The sequence below is a fragment of the Apteryx mantelli genome, chromosome 8, assembly GCF_036417845.1.
Source record: "Apteryx mantelli isolate bAptMan1 chromosome 8, bAptMan1.hap1, whole genome shotgun sequence".
Taxonomy (NCBI): Eukaryota; Metazoa; Chordata; class Aves; order Apterygiformes; family Apterygidae; genus Apteryx; species Apteryx mantelli.
The window spans coordinates 24,727,533-24,747,903 of NC_089985.1; the positions used below are offsets into that span (position 1 = coordinate 24,727,533).

General features: G+C 41.8%; 1 protein-coding gene across 4 annotated transcripts in view; it reads left to right on the forward strand.

Annotated features, from left to right (window-relative positions):
- The first annotated feature begins 12,924 nt into the window (after nt 1-12,924).
- KYAT3 (kynurenine aminotransferase 3) overlaps nt 12,925-20,371 on the forward strand; it is a 28,164-nt gene continuing 20,717 nt past the window's right edge. For 2 of the 4 annotated variants that reach the window (XM_067300957.1, XM_067300960.1), the window contains exons 1-4: nt 12,925-12,984; nt 17,102-17,202; nt 19,127-19,171; nt 20,259-20,317. In XM_067300957.1, coding sequence (XP_067157058.1) covers nt 17,104-17,202; nt 19,127-19,171; nt 20,259-20,317 — 203 coding nt within the window. In that variant the 5' untranslated portion in view covers nt 12,925-12,984; nt 17,102-17,103. The remainder of the gene's footprint in view (nt 12,985-17,101; nt 17,203-19,126; nt 19,172-20,258; nt 20,318-20,371) is intronic. The other 2 variants (XM_067300958.1, XM_067300959.1) reach the window with 2 other exon arrangements.

Consider the following 20,371-nt stretch of genomic DNA (forward strand, 5'->3'; position numbering starts at 1 on the left):
GTTGGCCTTGTTGTTCTCTTGCTACCCAGAAGTTTTTTTTTTTTTAATGGCCACATTAGCTGCCACTTCAAACACAGCCTACCTGATCAGCATAATTAATGTCAACTTTTATATTGAATTAAGCTTTAGGGAAGTCAGTCTCAATGGTTTAACCGCTTCCATGGAACTAATTGAAGTAGTCACCACAGACAAACGCTTAACTGAAGCCAGGGAAGGGGCCCAGTTTCACCACGGAACGGGCAGGCACCAACTAAGCCTCGCTCCGCGACAGCTCAGTGAGGCCCTGGCGCGCCCAGGAGAGCGGCGGCAGGGGGACAGCGGAGGAGAGGGCCACGCAGCGGGCAGGGCGCAGCCGCTCCCTCCTCCGCGCCGCGGCGGCCCCGGCTCGGCCCCGGCGCTCGCCGCGGGCAGGTGCCGCCGCACCTGGCGCCGCCGGGCCGCGGGCCAAGGGCTCGGGCGCGGCGCCGCCCGCCGCCGGGCGGGAGGAAGGAAGCCCGAGGCGACCTGTCGCGGCCCGGGTCGCTCGAGGACGCGCGCAAACATCAGTTACGCGAAGCAGAAAGGGGTTTTCTCTCCCAGCCCCGCCCGCGCGGCGGCGGGGCGGCTCCCGAGCCCCGCGCCGCCACCGGCACCGCCACGCTCCGGCTCCCGCGCCCGGCGCCGAGCCCCTCCGCACTCCGCACCCCGCGGCGGCCGGCGGGCAGCGCCGCGGGGCAGGGCGCCGCCGGGGCGGGGGCCGCCCCATGCCGCGGGTTGGGAGGGAGGCGGCGGCCCGGCCCCGCGCTGCCGCGGGAAAGCCCCGCTCCGGCCCCACCTTCCCCCGCGGAGACAGCGGGCACCTGCCCGCGGCGGCCGCCCCTCGCTTACCTGGCCGCGCCGCTTTCCGCGTGGCGTCGCGCGGCGTGGCGTGACCCGCGCGCCGCGCTGTGCAGCGCCCCGCAACACAACGCAGAGCCGCCCCGCCCGCCCCGCGCGCGCGCCCCGTCCGCGAGGCAAACCGCAACGCGGCGCGAGGCACCGGCTCCAACCGGCACTTCTCGGATCAGGCCCCGCCCCCTCCACCGCCGTCACGTTACCGGCGGTGCCAGCCAATGGGGGCGCGGCTGGCGGAACCGCTGACAGGGCGCGGGGCGGGGGGCTTCGGGAGACAAAAGCGCCCGCCGCGCGCGCGCGCGCCCGCCCGCTCCCTCCCTCCCTCCCTGAGGCGCCGCCGGGCACCGGCGCCGGCCCCGCTCGCGGTTCCCCGCCCCGTAGGCAGGGCGCTCGGCGCTCACCTGCGCTCGGCTGAGGTGCTGCGGGGGAGGCACCTGGCAGCCGTCCCTCCGTGAGCGGCCGCTGTGCCGTGGGCGGGGGGGTCGCCATCACCCCGCGTCGTACCGCTGCTGCGTCGCTGCTTTTACCGCTGTCGCGCAGGTGGCGAGGAGCCTCCCGGGGCTGGGCGACGGGCAGACCCTGCGGGCCGAGGCGCTGCGGGGGGGGGGGAGAACGGCCCAAAGGGCGATGAGGCTCACGCGCTGCTTAAATTTGGCCCGCGATTTGTGGCCTAGCCCCAACCGTGAAATACCCCTTCTTCTGCCCACGTGTGGTTGTGGAAACGGCGGCAGCAGCAGCCTCCTCGGGCTTTGGCATTGGAACAAGTCAAGCTGCTCAAAAGTGAGAGGTGAAATAAGTGAGAAAACAATTATCACCAGCAATTAAAAAAAAAAAAAGACACTTGCAAAAAGGAAACTTAATTATGGGTGTGTTTGTAACTCGGACGTATTTTCTCACTACTAGGAGGCCTCTGCTGGGATGCTGCCTCCAGTTCTGGGTGCCAAACCGGGAGAAATCTGTGCGTGTCCTGGAGTGACTCCAGAGGAGAGCTGAGTAATGGCAAGAAGGTTATGAAAACAAATCCTGTGAGGGTAGGTTGAAGGAAAAGGGCTTGTCCAGTCTAGAAAAGAAAGACTGGAACACCTTGAATATTACAGCATAGTTATATTCAAAGTAAGTTTAAACTCTTACTAGATCCCACCAGGTTCAGTATCTCTCTATATTCTGCAGCAATGGTAGTCCCATTGTCGTGGCCAGGTACATCCAATATCCCCCCTTTTTGAAAGAGACAGATAAAAACCCCATGTTATTCTATGGCAAGACCCTTCTGTGACACTTCAATTCCAGTGAAAATCCAAGAATAATATAAAAAAGTCAGTAATATACACAATCTGTTAAAAAAAATAACATTGATTTGGCTTTCCTTCTTCACTTCCTCTTTCTCCAGCTGTAATTCTCCCCTCCCCCCTCCTGCAAAGACTGATTCTGCTTGGGTATATACATGAAAGCCTGAAAAAAAGTTGATTCCCACCTAGATTTCTGCAAATAAGTGGGACAAATAAGTTGTTTCTGCCTCCTCTTAGTCACACTTATGAACAGCTCAGTCTACTCAAGTAATTTTCCTGCCATATTTTCATTCTTAGCAACTTCATAGCAAGAATCTATTCAAAATTCTATTTACAATATAATTATACTCCTTACACTCATTCTGCTGTAATAATGTTTGTTTGTCTAGTCACCAGCTTCCTGGGAAAAAGATATATTTTCAAAATATTGCTTTTCTTCCATAAAACACCCAAATCCTTTTCTGTTCACAGCTGTACAAAAAGACCTCCATTTAAACAGCACAGATACTAGATCTTGCGAAAATAATAATTTGCAAGTTCCATATTCAGTAGAGATTTAGTTATTAGTTCCAACTTAAAAGAGCTATTGAAATATAACATACTCTTGTGCAGTATAGTTTTGAAAGCCAAAGATTGCAGTCAAGTCAAAAGTGAAACTAATTATAAATAAAAGTGAAACTGACTTTGTTATCCAAACTGAAATACAAATGCAGATATGTATGTTGTAAAAAGCTGCATGTTCATTTTAACAGTTTGCAGTTATATTGCTAGTACAGTGGAGAATGTTTTGTCCTGTTAGGCTGATAGTTTCTACTTACTGTGATATACTTTGATTAGTAGTAATTTAACTTCAGATAAGCATCTAATGTCATCACAAAGATGATAAATGTGTGGAATTGTCTGCAATTACTGATTTAAGAGTTGTTCTTAAATTTTGGTAAACATTAGATGGTAGGCCAGCAATCATTTTAGGAGACCAATTCACTTTTGTCTCACAACCTGCCACTTCCTTAGCTGTGTCTTGATTTCCATCATCGAGGTAAATCTTCTCCTCTATCAGTGTTTCCCTGCTGAATGATTCCATCTGTTTTACCATAATGGAACTATTTCCCCTTTCTGTGAGCAAAATAAAGGACATCTTATTCTACCATCTTTATTTCTACTAATTCAAAAGTGAAAACTCTGTCTCCAGAACCTGCCACACTTTCTCTTTGTCAGCTACAGTCTAGGAAGACAAATTAATATTTCATTAAATTACAAAACCAGGAACTGGTTGTGCTGTTGTGCTAAAAATAAATGGAAAGTATTGGATTAAGTCACAACACTGGTCACTAATAGTTAATAAGGTTCAAACTGTATGAGTAACAGATTGTAACCTAACCTTCTAGTTTTGGTTCTTATTTACTCTGATACTGAGTAACTCCTGGAGATCCACAGGGGGATCACTCAGCTCATCACACCCCACAAATCTCTGAGGGATGATGAGTGAGCAAAGGGAATATTTTGTTAACCACCTACTGAAAAACAACACTGATGTTTTTAGCTGTGCAGCTCCTGACTATACCCAACAGATCGCGTTCATCCCTGGGGTTATCTTAGAGCAGCTATTCTAGGATGAATTTCTTCCAGTCTTTCTCAACCAGCACTATCTGGAAAATATTTTTCAGGCTTTAGCACCCTTTCTGAGATAATCATTTGCCCCAGCCATTTATCATATGCTGAAAAACAACAGCTTGACAATCCAAGGAAAATTGAGTTTCATTTCACGCATCATGCCATCCCCTGATCTTCTTTTTTAACTTGATATTTAGATGTTATGAAACCAGTTATGAATCTCATAAGAAGTAACAGTTTCAAATGCTACGCTCAGTGTGACTAATGGGTGTCCTGAGCATCTACTTCAATTCCTTCACTTGCACAATTCTGGGAATGGGTATGCAAGAAGAATGGGAAAGTTATATAGCAGAGTCCTGTATATTTAAGAGAGCAATACTTATAGTCAAAGTTTCACTCTAAAATACTTCCAATTGAACATTCTTTCTAATATCACAGAGGTCAATACTTGACTCTTATCACTCCAATAGTGCTAGGAGTTGCAGGAGCAACAGCGGCTTGACTGGCTATTGCTTTAGCAGCAGTTATTTGAAACTGAGACAGTCCTTTTTAATAAAGTACCCTGTGACAACTTGTCTTGAGATCAAGTGCATTTCTGACCATCTGTTTCTCAAGATACCATCTCTTGATATGAAAGGCTAGAGCTTCATAGTCAGGCTGAAGCATGAACCTACAGATTATAATCCTTTAACATCTAAAATGCCATACTGCCATTTATTCTCCTAAGGAGAAAAAGAAAAGCATTTAACCTTTATAGATTTATGGATAATTTAATTTCAGCTCCCGGCACATCACTATTATGATCGTACTTGCTGTTTCTGGCATTTGCTAAAGCTTCTTCTTTCCTTCGGGGAATTTATAAAAAACTGATTACATAGGCTCCAGATCATTGATCTCCTGGTGTAATAATGTGACTTGCAGTTGGGGTGGGTACATTTTAGAACAACAGTTCCCTCTGCTGGATCTGTGGGCAGTCACAGCCTTGCCTGCACAGGAGGGACCAGCCTGGATCTGGTGCCACGAGCTCAGGCAAGCCCCTCACTCCTTCCAGGTGGCTTTGGACAGCAAGAAGCTAGCAAAAGTGGTCTTAATTCATCAAATGAATAGGATAATCGTAAAAGTTTAATCCAGCATCAACTGGCCAGGAATATCAATTTAGTTTCTGCTCAAGAGAGAAGTATCTCAAAGCTATAGATATCTACTAAAATCAGCAGACCTAGGATCTGTCAGCTGAAATGTTGTTTCATATTCACTTCAAAACCCAGACATAGCTCTTGAGCTGCAATAAAGTAATTTTGAAAATAAAGAGACCAGAGAAGCTCTGATAATATGAAAGAATTCCAGCATAAGAGGACTAGAGCAGGAGATGCATCCTTGGCTGGCTGGGTTTCAGTGAAGAAGAATCAGGTTTGTAGAGTAGGCCAAGAAAGACACCATATATAGGATAGCCTGCAAAATACAGGCCATGTGAGAAGGCAACATGTTCTAATTTATTTCTATTCTGTGCTGTTACCTATTCTTTGTGTCTACTTGTGATGAGGTGAGCACAGGCAAAGCTACAGCAGCATGTTAAGATCATTTTCTGGCCCATCACAGTGCAGGCCTCCTAAAACAAAAATGTATAGAAGATATGGTTCTTAGCATGAACCCCTCTTCATAGACAATGGCTGATTTTAACTGACAAGAGTTGTCACTCTTAAGTGACAACTGGGCCTCGTGGCAGATAAAATTAATTCAATATTTAAAAATACCTTTGATGGAGACATACAGGCTTCTCTTTGTAGGATGTGTATATAGGGCAGCACAGAAAAAGGTGAAATCCTTTAAAAGAGAAAAATACTGTCCACACCGTGAGTCAAATATAAGCCAAAAACAGTGGTACAGTGAATTTTAATTGTCTTGCACTTCCTAGCTGGCCATCTGTTCCGCACTGCTACTAATAACCAAAGTATGACATATTACATGACTTTTTGATTGAAACTACCATATTCGTATACAGCTGTCTGAGTTCAAATCATACTGTTGTTGGAACTGTGTCCACAACTGAGGGAGGAGGGAGAGTTAGAAGGAGGGGAGAGACTAGAATTGGAGAGATAAATGAGTAAGATTGTACTTAATTCATGTTTTCCACCAGATACAGGAATTGGTCCCAGGGCAGGGCTACACATGCTTCTAACTCACTTGTACAAACATGATGTAAAAACAAGCTGAAGCGTTTTGCTGAACAAGGGTACTGTTCACATACTCTGCCGAAATAAGGCTTTTGGTGGACTTCAAAACACCTTTACACAGGAAGATGACTAATAAGCTAAAGATGGGGGGAGAGGAGCAGAAAATACAGACATACTTCTAAAACAATACTCCCAGTGAGAGAAGTTTTCTTTGAAAAGGGAGACAGAGAAGTTTCACAAAAAGCTGTCAAAAGATTGGAACAAAATGGTACTCAAAAGTAGAACAGGTAACAGTGCTGAAAACTATATTGAGGTTAAACAGAATAAACCTTCATTAGAAAACAGGAAACAGGTGTTTACACAGTAGGTGATTTGTGTTCAGAACAAAGCCCGTACTAAACACGCTGAAGATCTAGTTAGAAAAGATTATATAAGAAATACCTCTCATGAAAAAAATATTTTTAAAGAGTTTGCAGAAAAAGAAAAGGCTTGAATAAAGGAGAAACTGGAATGTCAGAATCAAGGACACATCCTGAGTAACTGCAAGAGGGAAAGGAAATAAAAAGATACAGTATGTATGGTAGCATAAGCAATGCCTTTCTAAATAGGAAGTTTTCTGCTTGTCACCTGCTTTTAAATACTGAAGAATGAAGATAACACTCATTCTCGTAGATGGTATTGCATTCTTGTCTCCTGGTGATCCTAGCATCTAATTCTTATTGACTAACAGTGAAGTCTTTCTCTGAGTCTTATCAAGAGGATTTCTATGATGGCCTCCAAGTAAACAGAGCAACTGAGGGTATTTGTCCCCTTAACAATTTTCAACACAAAATAAATGTTTGTTTGCTTTAGTAGCTCTGTAGGCACGAAGAGCTCACACATGACACTAAATACAGTATTACTAATGATTGATGTATGCCTGCTAGAATGCTACTGGCAGATTTAAAATACTTCTAGTGCCCTCTGAATTCAATGACATTTGTTTACAAATGCTTTGACTCCACTGTACAGCTCTAAAATTGCAACTACAAGTCAATAAAAATGCAGTTAAGGATCTAGCACTTGGAACTTTACATTGCATAATTTTCTGCATAAAAGAGAGAAAATACGCTATAATGTAATTGTATGCAGATCCAGGCTTCTCACATTTGTCTAGCTCTTTTACTTATGCTACCTTATTTTTACATTTCACTTACTCTGTACAGAGGTGAAAAAGTTTTACACATACTAATTATTTCATTAATGTCAGTTTCTGGTTGCTCAGCACTGCTGCAAAGTCTTGTATTTCTAGTCAATCCAGAACTTGTCTGGAGACATCTTTATGCTTACTGTGGAGGCTAGGTTAACACACTGGAAATCGGAAGTCATTCAGTAAGAAACTACTTGTTATGGTGTTTTATGTAATCACTGAAGCTTTATTCATTTAGGTGGTAGACATGCTGCTCTGACTTCAGCTGAGCCCAGTCAAGAGCTTACCCCCTCCAACTAACTTCTAGTTGCTGATTATAGTCCCCAACTTTTTTCCACCAGAAATTAATGTTCCCTCAGAACTGCAGTCTGGTTTATGTGTGTTGTCACACCCCCAATCTGATCCTACCAAAATTAATCAGATCAGTTTAAACACTTATAGTTACAGTGTTTCTTTAATCTGCATATTTTGAAGGAACCAGCTTAGGAGCAAACAATATAAGATCTTTCCCATTTAAGTCACCCTTCCAATAAAGCAGGATTTGCTTGGCACCTTGCAGACTCAGATCCTCAGGGAAGCTGTTAAATCAAAAGACCAAAGCACATTTCTTTGTCTTTCAGTGCACTTTCATTCTGGACCTTTATTTCTTATTCACTTTAGTCTTCTTTCCTAATACGTAGTTTGAGGTTGTTTGGTGATTTATCTCACAAATTTATTCCCAATACCCCTCCAGAAGGTGAAAACACCCGTTCCTGTGCTATTTGTAGTCCTTGCCAGTAAAAATGTCACAGAATCACTTTCTGGTAGCTTGAGGAATCTCTAACAGCACATCCCTTTTGATAGATTGCTCTTTTGATGATGAGATCCTACATCTCAAGCAGAAACTTGCCTTTCGCTCTTTGGAGGACATGGAAATGATAAGATGAAAAGGTCTGTTATACGGAAGTATTTCTTCCCAAATTTATGTACAGAGAAAGCACCTCTGGAATCTGTCAGAAAATATTTCCTTTGTCATAGCCATTTTCATTATTAATGGCTTGATTCCATAGGGGGAAAAAAGCCAGCCAGATCCACTAACCTTCATTACGTAAAAATCTCTAAATAATTTATAAAGTCAAAGATACATAGACATATTTTAAAATCAACTTGACAGTATGAACAATGTCCAAATAGACGAATATTAACTCTTTTACTGATAATGCTGAGAAATGTCAGAGCTATTCACCACTGCTTTTCTCTGCAGTTGTGTTCAATTTTCTTTGAGATTTACAAACTGTATGAGGTCATTTAGAACTGGAGTGTTCTCAGCACCTGCTAGGATTAGATCTTTAGAGGCAATAAAGCCAGTATAATCTAAACTCAGGGATCAAACTAACTGGCTATGATGCCTTTTTCAAAATAGTGCCAAGCATATACAGTAGCTACTATCTGATAAGTAAATTGTTACAGTACAGCTTACCAGGCAAAAAAATCATATTTTTGAATGAGAATCAAAGTAAATAATAAATGCACACTGCACAGTCTGATACAAGGAACTCCTTGGCACATATCTGGGATGTTTTATCTTTAAAAAATGTAGTTAGAAACGAGTCATTCAACTCATCCCAAATGACTGAAAAGTCTTATGCATTTGTTTAATACAGCACAGTGTGAGTAATATAGGAAATTCTCCCTGTAGACTTTCCAGTTCAGTAGACCCCCCCCCCCCAAACAATCCAGTGTTAATCACAGTGTAGGAGCAGCCAGACAGCTACATCCTCTTTCCCAAACCAGACTGGCTGGATTCAGCCTTTAAGGAATAAAGCTGAGCCTGTGAGATATCTGGGCTGTGTTCCTTCATCTCCATTATGGCACTTTTTTTTAAGGTAGCACATTAATTTCTTAGAACATTTCTTTAAAAAACTTTTAGAAAGACAAGAGTCATACTGTTTTTCCTGAACAGGGCTTACAGCCACAAGAAGGCAGATTGTGAAGTGTGAGCACAGCAGTGGGCTGGCAGTAAGGTAGCTACCTCCCTCTTGAGAGACTCCAAATTATCCCTGGCTTAGAAATGCGTGAGTGTCCTGCACAGAGGCGTGAGTTTAAGGCTAGGCATGAAACTGTTCCAGACATCAGCGTGTTGTCCTGTGCTTTTGCTTGAAAAGCTGGACTGTTAGCACAGTAGTCGTGTAGTTCTGAGGAAGAAAATGAGTAGAAAAAGATAGCCAGAAGAGGAATTGTGAGCAAAGAAATTATCTCATCTGTTGTCCACTTGCTTTTGTGATCAGAAAAACAGGTTTTCATCCATTTCTTGTTAGCAGACAAAACTGTCAAAGACTTACGTTTCATCTGTAATATTTTTCTCCTCTTGACAAAAAGATTCCTTCAGCCCTAAATTAATGTGAAAAGGAAATTACAATGCTTATGCGCCTTTTCAAACTCTCTCATGTATAAGGTTTTATTTTTATGATTTGCGTAATACCAGTTTGGAAAGCACTGACTATACCCCAAGGGAAAGATGACCTAAATTTTATGGTTTTCATCCCTACCTTGATTTGACCAAGATGCAGGTTCATTAGGGTCTTGTCTACTGCAGCTAGGGTAGAAAACTCTAACAGGCAAAACTTAGTTGGAGTCAGCTGACTTTCTATGTACTGTTAATAGTGTGATCTGAACTGCATCCAAGTCCTGCAAAGTAATTTTCTCCTCTCTAATTGAACTAGCTCTCACTGATCTGTTTTGAAGTATAGAGATTCCTGACTACATTTCTTCTGTTACAAATAGGATGTAGCTGGGTTATATTAAAAGAAATTCACCTAAAAATGCATTAATTCTTACTTCTAATGAATGGGTATGTGTTAAGCAGTTAGATAGCCATACAAGACTTTTATCAACAATACAGGATGCATTACTGTGCACTGATAAAATGAGTGAAATAAGTGAATAAGTGAAAACTTAAAGTCAGTATGAGATACTTGGGGTGTTTAAAAAAAAGACACATCACTTCAGTGTGGGTGCTGGGAACATTAGGTCTGATTCAAAGTATTGCAGTGAATATTACTTCTATGTATGAAGGACATATTTGAAAATGCCAGTACGTCACCATACGTAAATTTATTACTTTAACTGAGTCCTGTGATTCAGGACCATTTTCATTTTATGAATACTGTTGAATGCTGCTTTCGGAAGAGTTTACTTAATCTATTTAACCATTAGGCTCAGATGTCAATGTTCCTGTTTTCCCTGCTGTGCCAGAACTTTGGACAGCTTTTAAAGTTAGCAGTCTTTGAAAAAGAAGCTTTGGCCCTCACACTGCCAGTGTGGCAAGGCTGAACTGTTTTATTACTTTTCTCTAATAGTATTGAGACAAGCTTTCTTCAAGCCTTCTGACTGAGCCTTTCCCGCTTAAAGAATAAAATACCATTAATATTAAGTAAAAAAAACTATATTGTCAGTTTTGGGGAGAACTTGAAAGATACACTACTCAGTATAAGTAGCAACTAGAATTTTCATAGTGGTCAGTCATTACATTGGACTTAGATTGCTGCCTAAGTTGGACCTGTTACATGTTTTTCATATTATCTCAGCTGAAATTTAAACCAAAGTCATGGCACCAGATGCTATAAAAGCATAACTGAAAGAGCAGACAATATTGCCTTTGTCACACTAATTAAACTGCAGTGGATTCCATTAATCCATGTGCTCATAAGATCCTGTTTTATGAAAACTTTGGTAAGGTCACTTAATCTTGCGAGAGATGATGTGTCAGAGCCAGAAAGGAGTTGGGCAGACATGACTTTTAAGCCCTCTTTATTCTTCCTTATATCAGCTGATCTGGTGAACACTGAGCAACACTTAAAGGGGGCTGGAATCAAATACTCTTTGTTTCATCAGCTGAGGATGAATCAGCAGCATCTTAATAACATCCCTTCAGATTTACATATCATGAACCTAGAGTAGCGGTGTTGTGCAGAAGTCAGTGTGGAGAATGTTGCCTGAATTTTCCAGTTATGTTCGCTTTGTACAGGAAATTCTGTGAAAAATCTGGACATCAGTGTTACTAATGGCCAACAGAAAGCTGAAGTCCCCTTTTTGAATCTCCTCGTGGCAAGGCAAGGTTTGTGATCTGCTGCCCTCCGGTGGGTGCTTGGAGAGGTTATCTTTAAAAGTGCATTACTCCCGAAAGACACAGTAGAAGTACCATGTTTTGAGAACATGAGAATTTTCAAAATGCATTACTGAAAAAGTAAGAAAGCGTTAAGTTCTCTGCATGTCATATTTAGGATCAAAAATCATAGCTGTGTGCCTTTTCTTAATTTTGCTATTTTTTTGTTCTCGTTAGAGTGTTTCTATATCTAAGTTCTAGTTTGTTCTCTGAAACATTCTCTTCACATTCTCTTTTCACATGGGTACAGATTATAGATATAACACAATATAAACAGGAATAATATCTAAGTAGCAGAAGTATCTAGTGCATCTAATATTATCTGCATTCTGTCTGCTAATCTTTCTCTTCATGATTATCGATATACTAGATCTCTTTCTAGCATCAAAGAAAATATTTAAAAATTAGACTTGCTATAAAAAGTATTTTCTTATGTCATGTGCAGTTTATTTAAATATTTATCTATATTACTGGATGTTTTAGAACAAGAGTTGAATTTGACATGTAATGTCATGCCACTTCTACAGGCCCCTGTAAAAGTCTGATTTGGGTTTTCTTTCAGCTCTATAGTGTTATAAGATATTGGATGTTAAAATAACAATATGTTACAGAGCATACAAAATCTATTTTAAGGAAAGCTTAGAGTACTTTAAATAACTGAGTTGTAGAGTCTTTCTCCAAATGCAGTAGACTGATGTTGATATTAAGGCAAAGTGTTTTTTGTAAAAAATTATAAAAGCAGCAAAAAAAGAAGGTTGCAAAAGGACATTTTAAAATGTCCTTATTTTTTCTATAATTGAATGACAAAATTTGGTAGTCACGAGGTGTTGATGAAAGGAAGCTTTTTGTGCCTACGCGCAGAACGGTGCAGCCTTGCAGCAGCAGGACTTGGCACAAGCAGGGTGCGGGCGCGCTGCTCGCAGCCCCTGTCCGCGCTCCCTCCCTTCTCCCGCCATGGCAGCCCGCGTTTGAGAGCGCAGCAAGTCTCTTCTTCCTGGCCGAGAAAGGAATCTCAGCAATGCAAATCCAGCATAACCAAGGCAGGCATGAATTTGCGGAATACCTTAATAAATTCGGAAAAGCCCGTTCTTTTCTGGATAAGGGGTTAACTTAGGTGCGAGATGGTTGTTCGCAGCTGTGACATTCTTCCTTTCCGGAAGGACGGAACGGCGGGGTCACTACGTAGCACAGCCTGCACTAAGCCAGGACTCATTTCGATGTTATCCCGATTACACGTGTATCTGTGCAGGAATACGTGCGCGGGAAGTCAGAGTCTGAAATGCTGAGCCAAACCACTGTACCTGATTTTGTGAGCGGACCCCTCGTGCGGCACCTGCCCCGCACCCTGCGCGGCCCATCAGCGAGGCTCCGCGCCGCGGCCGCGCTGCCGCTTCCCGCCGCGCCGCTCCGCGGGGCCGGGGCCGGACGGACCCTGCCTCGGCCCTAGAGGCGCGGGGCCGGGCCGGGGCCGGGCCGGACGGACCCTGCCTCGGCCCTAGAGGCGCGGGGCCGGGCCGGGGCCGGGGCCGGACGGACCCTGCCTCGGCCCTAGAGGCGCGGGGCCGGGCCGGGGCCGGGGCCGGGCCGGACGGACCCTGCCTCGGCCCTAGAGGCGCCGGGCCGGGGGCGGGCGCGGGGCCGGGCCGAGGCGGCGCGCGGCTCCTCCCCGGCGGGCGCAGGCCGGCAGCGCGCAGGCGGCGCCCGGCGGTGAGTTGCGGCGGCGGCGGGCAAGGGGCGGCGGAGCGGAGCGGGCCGGGCCTGAGCGGGGGTGGCGGCGGCTGCTGCCCTCGGCCGCGGCGGGGAGCCCTTAGGAGCGGCCCCGCGGCCCGGGCGAGGCCGAGGCGGCGGCGGGCCGGGGCCGCGGCCTCTGCCTGGCCGCGGAGGTGTGCGTGGGGGCCGCGCCGCGCCGTGCCGCGAGCGCGGTGCGTGTTTGCCCGGCAGCGCCTGGCAGGCGCCGGTCTCGCGAGCTCGGTGCTGCCGGGTGCCGCTGTGGCCGGCTGCGCCCTGCTGCGGCCGGCCGTGCCCGGGCCCCGCGCCGCAGAGGTTGGCCGCCTCCAGGTGAAAGTGCGCGTTAGCAGGCAGGGGGCAGTGAACGCAGAAAAAGTGCAGTATTAAATGCAAATGCCAAAAGGTGCTATAGGAGGGGGGGAAAAAAGGCAAAACACCCACAACCTGGTTCCTCTCCTCAGTCCATATTGTAAAACGCTTATTTCTTCAAGCTCAGTTTTTTCCTTTCCATGCAGACTTTGGAAGAGGAAATAATAAAATGTTGTCTAGGATGACAAGTCCTTCACATACACAAGCTTTTAAGTTAACAGTGGGATATTTTAAGGATGCTTTGAGTATGAGTCAGGTGTTAGCAACAGGTTTCTTGGCTTGATCAGTGAGTTATCACCTTTACATGGTAGAAAAAAGTTTTGGAGAGGACTCAGCAAGATGGCACCCTTTCTGCAAAGTTTTCATCCTCCAGGCACGCATGCATGAAGGTACAGGCTTTCAAAGACTTCATGAAGTTCAGCTGAGACATGACATGCTTCTAAGTTTACATATCCAGCAAATATTAAATATAACACAGGTATAGCAGTGATTAAATGTGCATTATTGTGGAGCCTGAGTGACTTACCTTGTTTCTAGGAACTGCTACTGAGAGGTTTATTATCTGTGTTGCAGCAGTTATAAAGCACTATATGAGCTAAATGATTGTTAGTACGCAGATGTATCCAGAGAGTTCCCATCACAAAGTCTTCCTATATCTTCCAGTCTAGTTTAATTTACCTAATCTCCTGAGCTCCTGAACACAGACCCTTAGACTGGATTACCAGGCAGAATGAAAAACACATGCATCTTCCACCCAGCCCCACTAAAAACTTTTTACCATGTTGACCTTTCTGACAGTCTGCCTTCCTTCTCACTCTCCTACAAAAAAGGAGGCTGGCTGCAAGAGTAGTCGTTTTTCCTCTTTTTTTCTCTCGCATGTTGACTTTCTTTTTTTCTGTATGGAAGTTCAAGCATGAATTCCAGAAGGACTGACTATGAGTAAAAGTGAATGATTTCAGAACTTTGAAAATTAGAAAGATGAAAAATATTCCTAACTGTAAATTTCTGAGCTTAACAGACACTGCTCTTGGCCAAAAAGCCATTGCCTGGTTCCAAGTCTACTGGAAAAAAAGACATTAATAAGGCTAAGAAAGAAGAATGTAATGCTCTTTCATTCCCCCACAAAAAGACCAGTGCATTTTCTGTGTGTGAAGAACCTTACAAGTTTTTAAAATAATTTAAGCAGGGTTTGAAACACCTCTATAGCTTCTAGTGCTGTGTAACTTTACTGTGCTGTAAGAAATTCTCCATCTTGATGAGAAAAACTTACAATATGACAAACATTATAAGCTGTCTCATGCAGAGCAAAGTCATTGACAAAACATGTCCAGAGGCAATAACTAAACGCGTGGTGATCCTAAAAGTAACAATAAATCATCCTCTTGAGCCTGTGATAGATTCTGGATTTATCACTTCTGGATGCCTTTGCTTACTAGAGTAGTTTAAATGGAAGTATTCGGTGTTACAGAAGAGAGAAGAAGTATTCTTAGAAAGAAAAAAAGTCGTAGAAGTAATTTATAGGAGGCTCTTCAGTCTAGGGGACACTAGTCTTGGCAGTGAGCGCTCTTGAGTCTGAACTAGTAAGTGGAAAAGCGGCACTAAGAGGTTTAAGTATGGTGGGACTGACGTTACATCAAGAGGCCTTGGCTTTCCTTATTGAAAGTATTCAACAAAATATTTTTTCCATTATATTCCTCATAAAATTTTTCCAATTTCTGCACTTCCATGATGTTAAAGATGAATATCAATTTTTACTTCAGGTATTTCAGGTACCTTTAGAGATTGACAACTCTACAGTGATACAGGTCTGCTGTTCCTCATGCGGGGCTGTGGTTTTGTATGATTGCCACGCTCTTTTTTGGTGCAGCATGACACTAATGCTAGAAATATTTACAAATGTTAATGCTTTTTCTTGAAAAAGTTAAGGGCTAGTTCTGCATGTAAGGTTTGCAAATTACTGGTTTCATTTTCTCCTTCTGAGTACAATTTGTGCATGTTTGTCACACTGAAATAACTACTGCAAATGTTTGCAGCATGCTGCAAGGGTAAGCCTGTCTTTGGTCAAACCATGGAAGAACAGCACTACTATTGTAGTCATATTACTCAGGTAACATACTGCTACTAGCTTCTAATTTTTGTCAACATAGGGAGAGAAATAGAGGCCCTTACAATCTTGTTGATTTCAAATGGTTATTATCAAAGATTTTGTTAGACATGCTAAAGGCTATTATGAAAAATAACTTAAAATGTATATACAGATCTTACTAAACAGATGTATTTTCTGTCTTTCACAATATCTGCTGACTGGTGTCAAAGATTTAATTGCTGTTTATTTTGTTAGCCATCCGGGCCAGCAGAGTTGCGGAAATTACTAGAGTATTTCTCCTTGTGAAGGAAGTATCAATGAATTACTTGCAGCTGGCAATACAGTGGGTTTGCATGGGTATTACTGAGGGTCTAAGTGAGTTAGCTAGAACCCTTATGGGTGGATAGTACTGTGTGAGAAAGATCCTAGTCTCACAGTTGAGACTGAGTTTGTAGTATTGGAATAAGAGAAAGGCAAAATCAAATTAGTTTTAAAACTTAACTCATTTGATAAGGCATCATTAAAAGCTTCTAAATAAGGAGCCTTTTTATTAACTCGCATTTAAAATGTAAAGAATGCTTTTTTGTTGGAGTAAAACCCTTCTTAATGAAAAATTCATTTTTTTTCTTTGATGCTGAATTGTCCTCTCTACTTCTGTCTGCAAGGCTTGCATTGCATTGTTTTTATAGGCTACTACATTCCTCTGTTTCTAATACAAACACTGCATTTTTGTTGTTTTGGTTGTTGTTTTGGTTGTTGTTGTTTTCTTCATGTTTTCAGGTGTATAGTCTGGGGTGACCTGAAATGGGGTTATTTATTCTCTAAAGAGTAAGCCATGCAGATATTGCTGTGACATACTGTGTTTCTGACGTAGGTCTCTGGGTTATATTATTTTTCTCATATGAATTTCAGTCATTTTGACAATGTCATCCAATACTTGCGTTTAAAAATACATTCTAAAAGTAGCCACCTAAAGTACCAGCATTTTCTTCTATTTTATGGTCATGGATTAACATGGCTCATTTTCTCTAGTCAGAGAATGGTCTGTTACTCCACACAATGTCCTTTCTAGCTGTGGATTTTCTGCCTTGATAGATATTTGATGTTTGCCAAATCATTGCAGCAAAACTTGGTGTAGTTATATAAAGTGTGTAGGCCTACATCCCCAGTGCGACTGGTGATTTTAGTTCTCAGTTTTGGAGTGCCTGATTTGAAACACTCGAAAATGGAAACTGATTTAAAAATCTTTTTTTTTACTGTGCTCTTTTTATATTGTTTCTAAGATGGCCACTTTGATGGCAATTTTTATTACATGAACACATTTTCACACCAATTCTAACAGAGACTTCAACCTTTAATTGCATTTAGTCTTTATTTTCATTCAAGGAAAAGATCAGTGCTAGCAAATAGAGGAAACCTTCCTCAGAAACATTCTGCAGCCCGGTCAGTTAAAAAGTTTTGTCCTCTATGTTTAGATATATGATAAGGTAATAATTTTCTAGAACTGATTTCAGTGAAAGAAAATCATTGAAGGGAAGAGAGAGGAAGATCTGAGCTTTTAAAATTGCTTAGTGATGTGTAGGAAACTCATTCCCGGGGGCTGTAAGTATTTTTCAGTTTACTTATTTAATTATTGTGCAGGCATGCTTTTTGCTTCACGAAGCTTCTGTTGCCTTGGCATTAGAACACACCTACTACAGAGAGATTTGCCTTCCAAATCCATCAGGTTTTCAGCCTTCGCAGTAAGTATTCCTTGAACTTCATAGATTAAATTATTTCATGTAGTATCTTAGAGATGCACTAATTTTGTAAAGTTGCCAGTAAATACACATTAGATTGGGTCCAACTTTGGTTTTGAATTAATTTTTGTCAGGCAGTTAAGAATTCGTTGATGCTATTTGAGGAAGTCTACAAAACATTGTTTTCTATAGCTGTATTTTCTTTACTTCTTGTTTTATTGCTCCAACATTTAATATCTAGACCAAAATAAGTTACTCAAATCAGTCAAATATTTAACCATACAAGCGCAATGGAATTTGGCAATTATTGCTGTGTGTATACCTTTCAATTTTAAAGATGGAGCTTAAACTTTATTTTATACAGACTCATCTTAATTTCCCAGCTTAATTGCTTATGAGATTGTGTAACTTCATTTTAAGTCTTCTGGTTTTGCTGAAAGAAAACGGAGCTTTGCAACATGATAAGTGGTTGGAGGTCACACGCTTCACTGCATGTAGAGCATTGGAATATAAATTGCATTCCCAGGTCAGAGCAAGAGTTCACCTAGTCAACAACTTGTGTCAACCAAGGCACCTGTCAGATCTTCCGAAACAGGTGTTCAACCTTTACATAGGGCAGTTAGAGCATAGGTTGCCCATATGAGAAGTTTTCTTTTAACATGCAAGCCACTTTCGAGCCACTTTTGCCTGAGTCAGTTTTTCATATGCTGTAAGTATTTGTGATCTATTTAATGTAGTTGGATGTTCTCACTGACCATGCTGATATCTTATCCCTTTTTTCTTTTCTTTTTTTTTTCTTAATTCTCTCAAGCTCTTGGCTTCAGTTGTAGCTTTTGACATTGAATTTCACAGTTTAATTATGCACAATGTAAAAGTATTTGCTTCTGTCAGTATTAAACTGCCATTCACTTTGACCACAAGTTTCTTTGTATTATGAAGAAAGATAAATAGGAGCAGCACCTGACTTTCTGTCTAAAATGATCAGTGTTAGGGAAAGCAGAAGGTCACAGAGCTAGAGCTTGATGGGGAAATGCCTCATGTGCTTAAACTAATTGAGATGCTAACCCGTACCTAAAAATGGCTTGAAGATTATCAAGTGATGACATAACTGGACCAAAACAAAAAAAGAATCCAAAGAATTCTCATGACCTTCTAGAAGAAAGAATTCTACTTAATGAATGATTTTAAAATGTCAGCTAATTGGTTGACTTTCTCAAAGTAAAGGAATGCACTGGACCTGACCCTGAACCTCACATTAAACTGAATCTGTGAAAGCCTGAAAATTAACACAGCTCTACCTATTGTGTTCCATAACTAGTTTCAAGACACGAGAAAAAGTAAACAAGAAGGCTTGAATCGTTAAAAACTAACTTAAAATGGTATGAGAGCTTCATTAGGTAAAGGCTTATTTTATTTGTCAATACATTTTAGCTAGGGAAAGTTATTTAATACAGTTAAGATTTACCTTATGTTTAGTGATAAAAGTCCTGCAGTTGACAAGCCTTTAGCTTTTATCAAATTAAAACAATTTCAAGAAGAGTTGCCCATACGAACACACAGAATTCTCACTGCTAACTGGAAAGATTCAGGGTAAGACTTCTCATTCCTTGTAGTATGAGTAGTCTAGCATGTGAAAAAGGGGAGGGCTCACTGAGTTATGCCTGGGTTACTGATTTCGTATAGTACAGCCAGACATTAATCATATTTACCAGGATACCAACACTGGATTCGTCTTCTAAACCATATGTGCATTTCTGAGTAGATGCAGTTCATATTACCTAGTAAGAGCTCCCTCTTAACCATGGTGTATGTCCTGTGTCAAGAATTACAAATTCAGCTGTCCAGTTGTCCTAAATGGATTATTTTCTTTCTGAGGATAAATGAAAGGTGTTCTGTGCTTGATTCCTCTGGTGTTTGTGTCTCACAGATGAGGTCAGAATCAGATCCTCAGAGAAGACATGTGAACAGAGAAGTATGTTAATTTTATAGCTTCCCGTTCTTCAAATCATTATGTATATGGTAACTTCATTGTCATAAACAGGCAAACGTGTGCCTGTGAAACACTTCTAATACGAGTCATTCCCATTGATTCAAAGCTGAGACTTTGGCTGTAATGGTAACTCAATGTTTTTCTTTCTCAGATAATAGAGGCTAGAGTATGCTTTTTGAATCTTTCAGACAACAGTAGCTAGCAGTGGTAAAAGTCACTAAAATCAGTAGTCTGAGTGTCTGGAGTATTGAGTATCAGGGACTGATTTGCCTCATTAATTTCTTTCCAGTATCAGGATAGTTTACAAAGATAGAAATGGGCTTGTGCTGCCTTATTTTTTTGTCCATACGTACAAATAAATCCAAGAAAGTTTTTCCTAACTTTCTTTTCTTTTTTTAGCTTAAAAATACTAGACATGTCAATCCATTTTTATCTGCCTTTATAGGGAGGATTCAATGAAGGTCTGTTCTAAAGTAGTTTTCTAAGACTTTAATGGAAGAGCTGAATATATAGCAAAACTTAGGTTCTAATGTGGTTTTGCTGTGTTGCAAATAAATATTTAAAAGTTTTAATAGTCTGAATGAAAAGATGAAATGCCTTTCCTATTTTCCAGTTACTCATCAGTTTTACAAATATAATTACATAGAAAACATGCTTTCCAAACTGGATTAGGCAGGAATTGGGCCAGAAATATCTCTGTCTTTAAGTCTTTAGTGTATCCTAAAAAAAGAAAAAGAATGTTCAAACCATATTTTTTTCTTTCTAGGTCATCTTTTAAAGCTTTTGAGCTAAATCATGCCACTGCTCCAACCTTGTTCTAAGTTCAGTGGGTTTAGATAATGATGAATGAGAATTTAGGCCATTTTTGTGTATTTTCATGTTAGTCTGAATTCAAGCTATTATAGAAGCTTTGATGAAAGACCATGTCTATAATTTTGTGTAACTACTGAATTCAGCTGGCAATGGTATATTTGAAAAAGCATGAAGGAGTGTGTCATGCAGAATCCAACAATATAGCACTTTGTCTTTCTTAACAAAACTCTTCTGTCTGTATATTTTGATCTTGCAGACAATGCCCTTCAAACACAAAAACACAAGACGAATTGAAGGCCTTGATAGCAATGTGTGGTAAGTAAAAGAAAAATATCTGCAAATTTCAGAAAATGGCTGATATATTTTCTT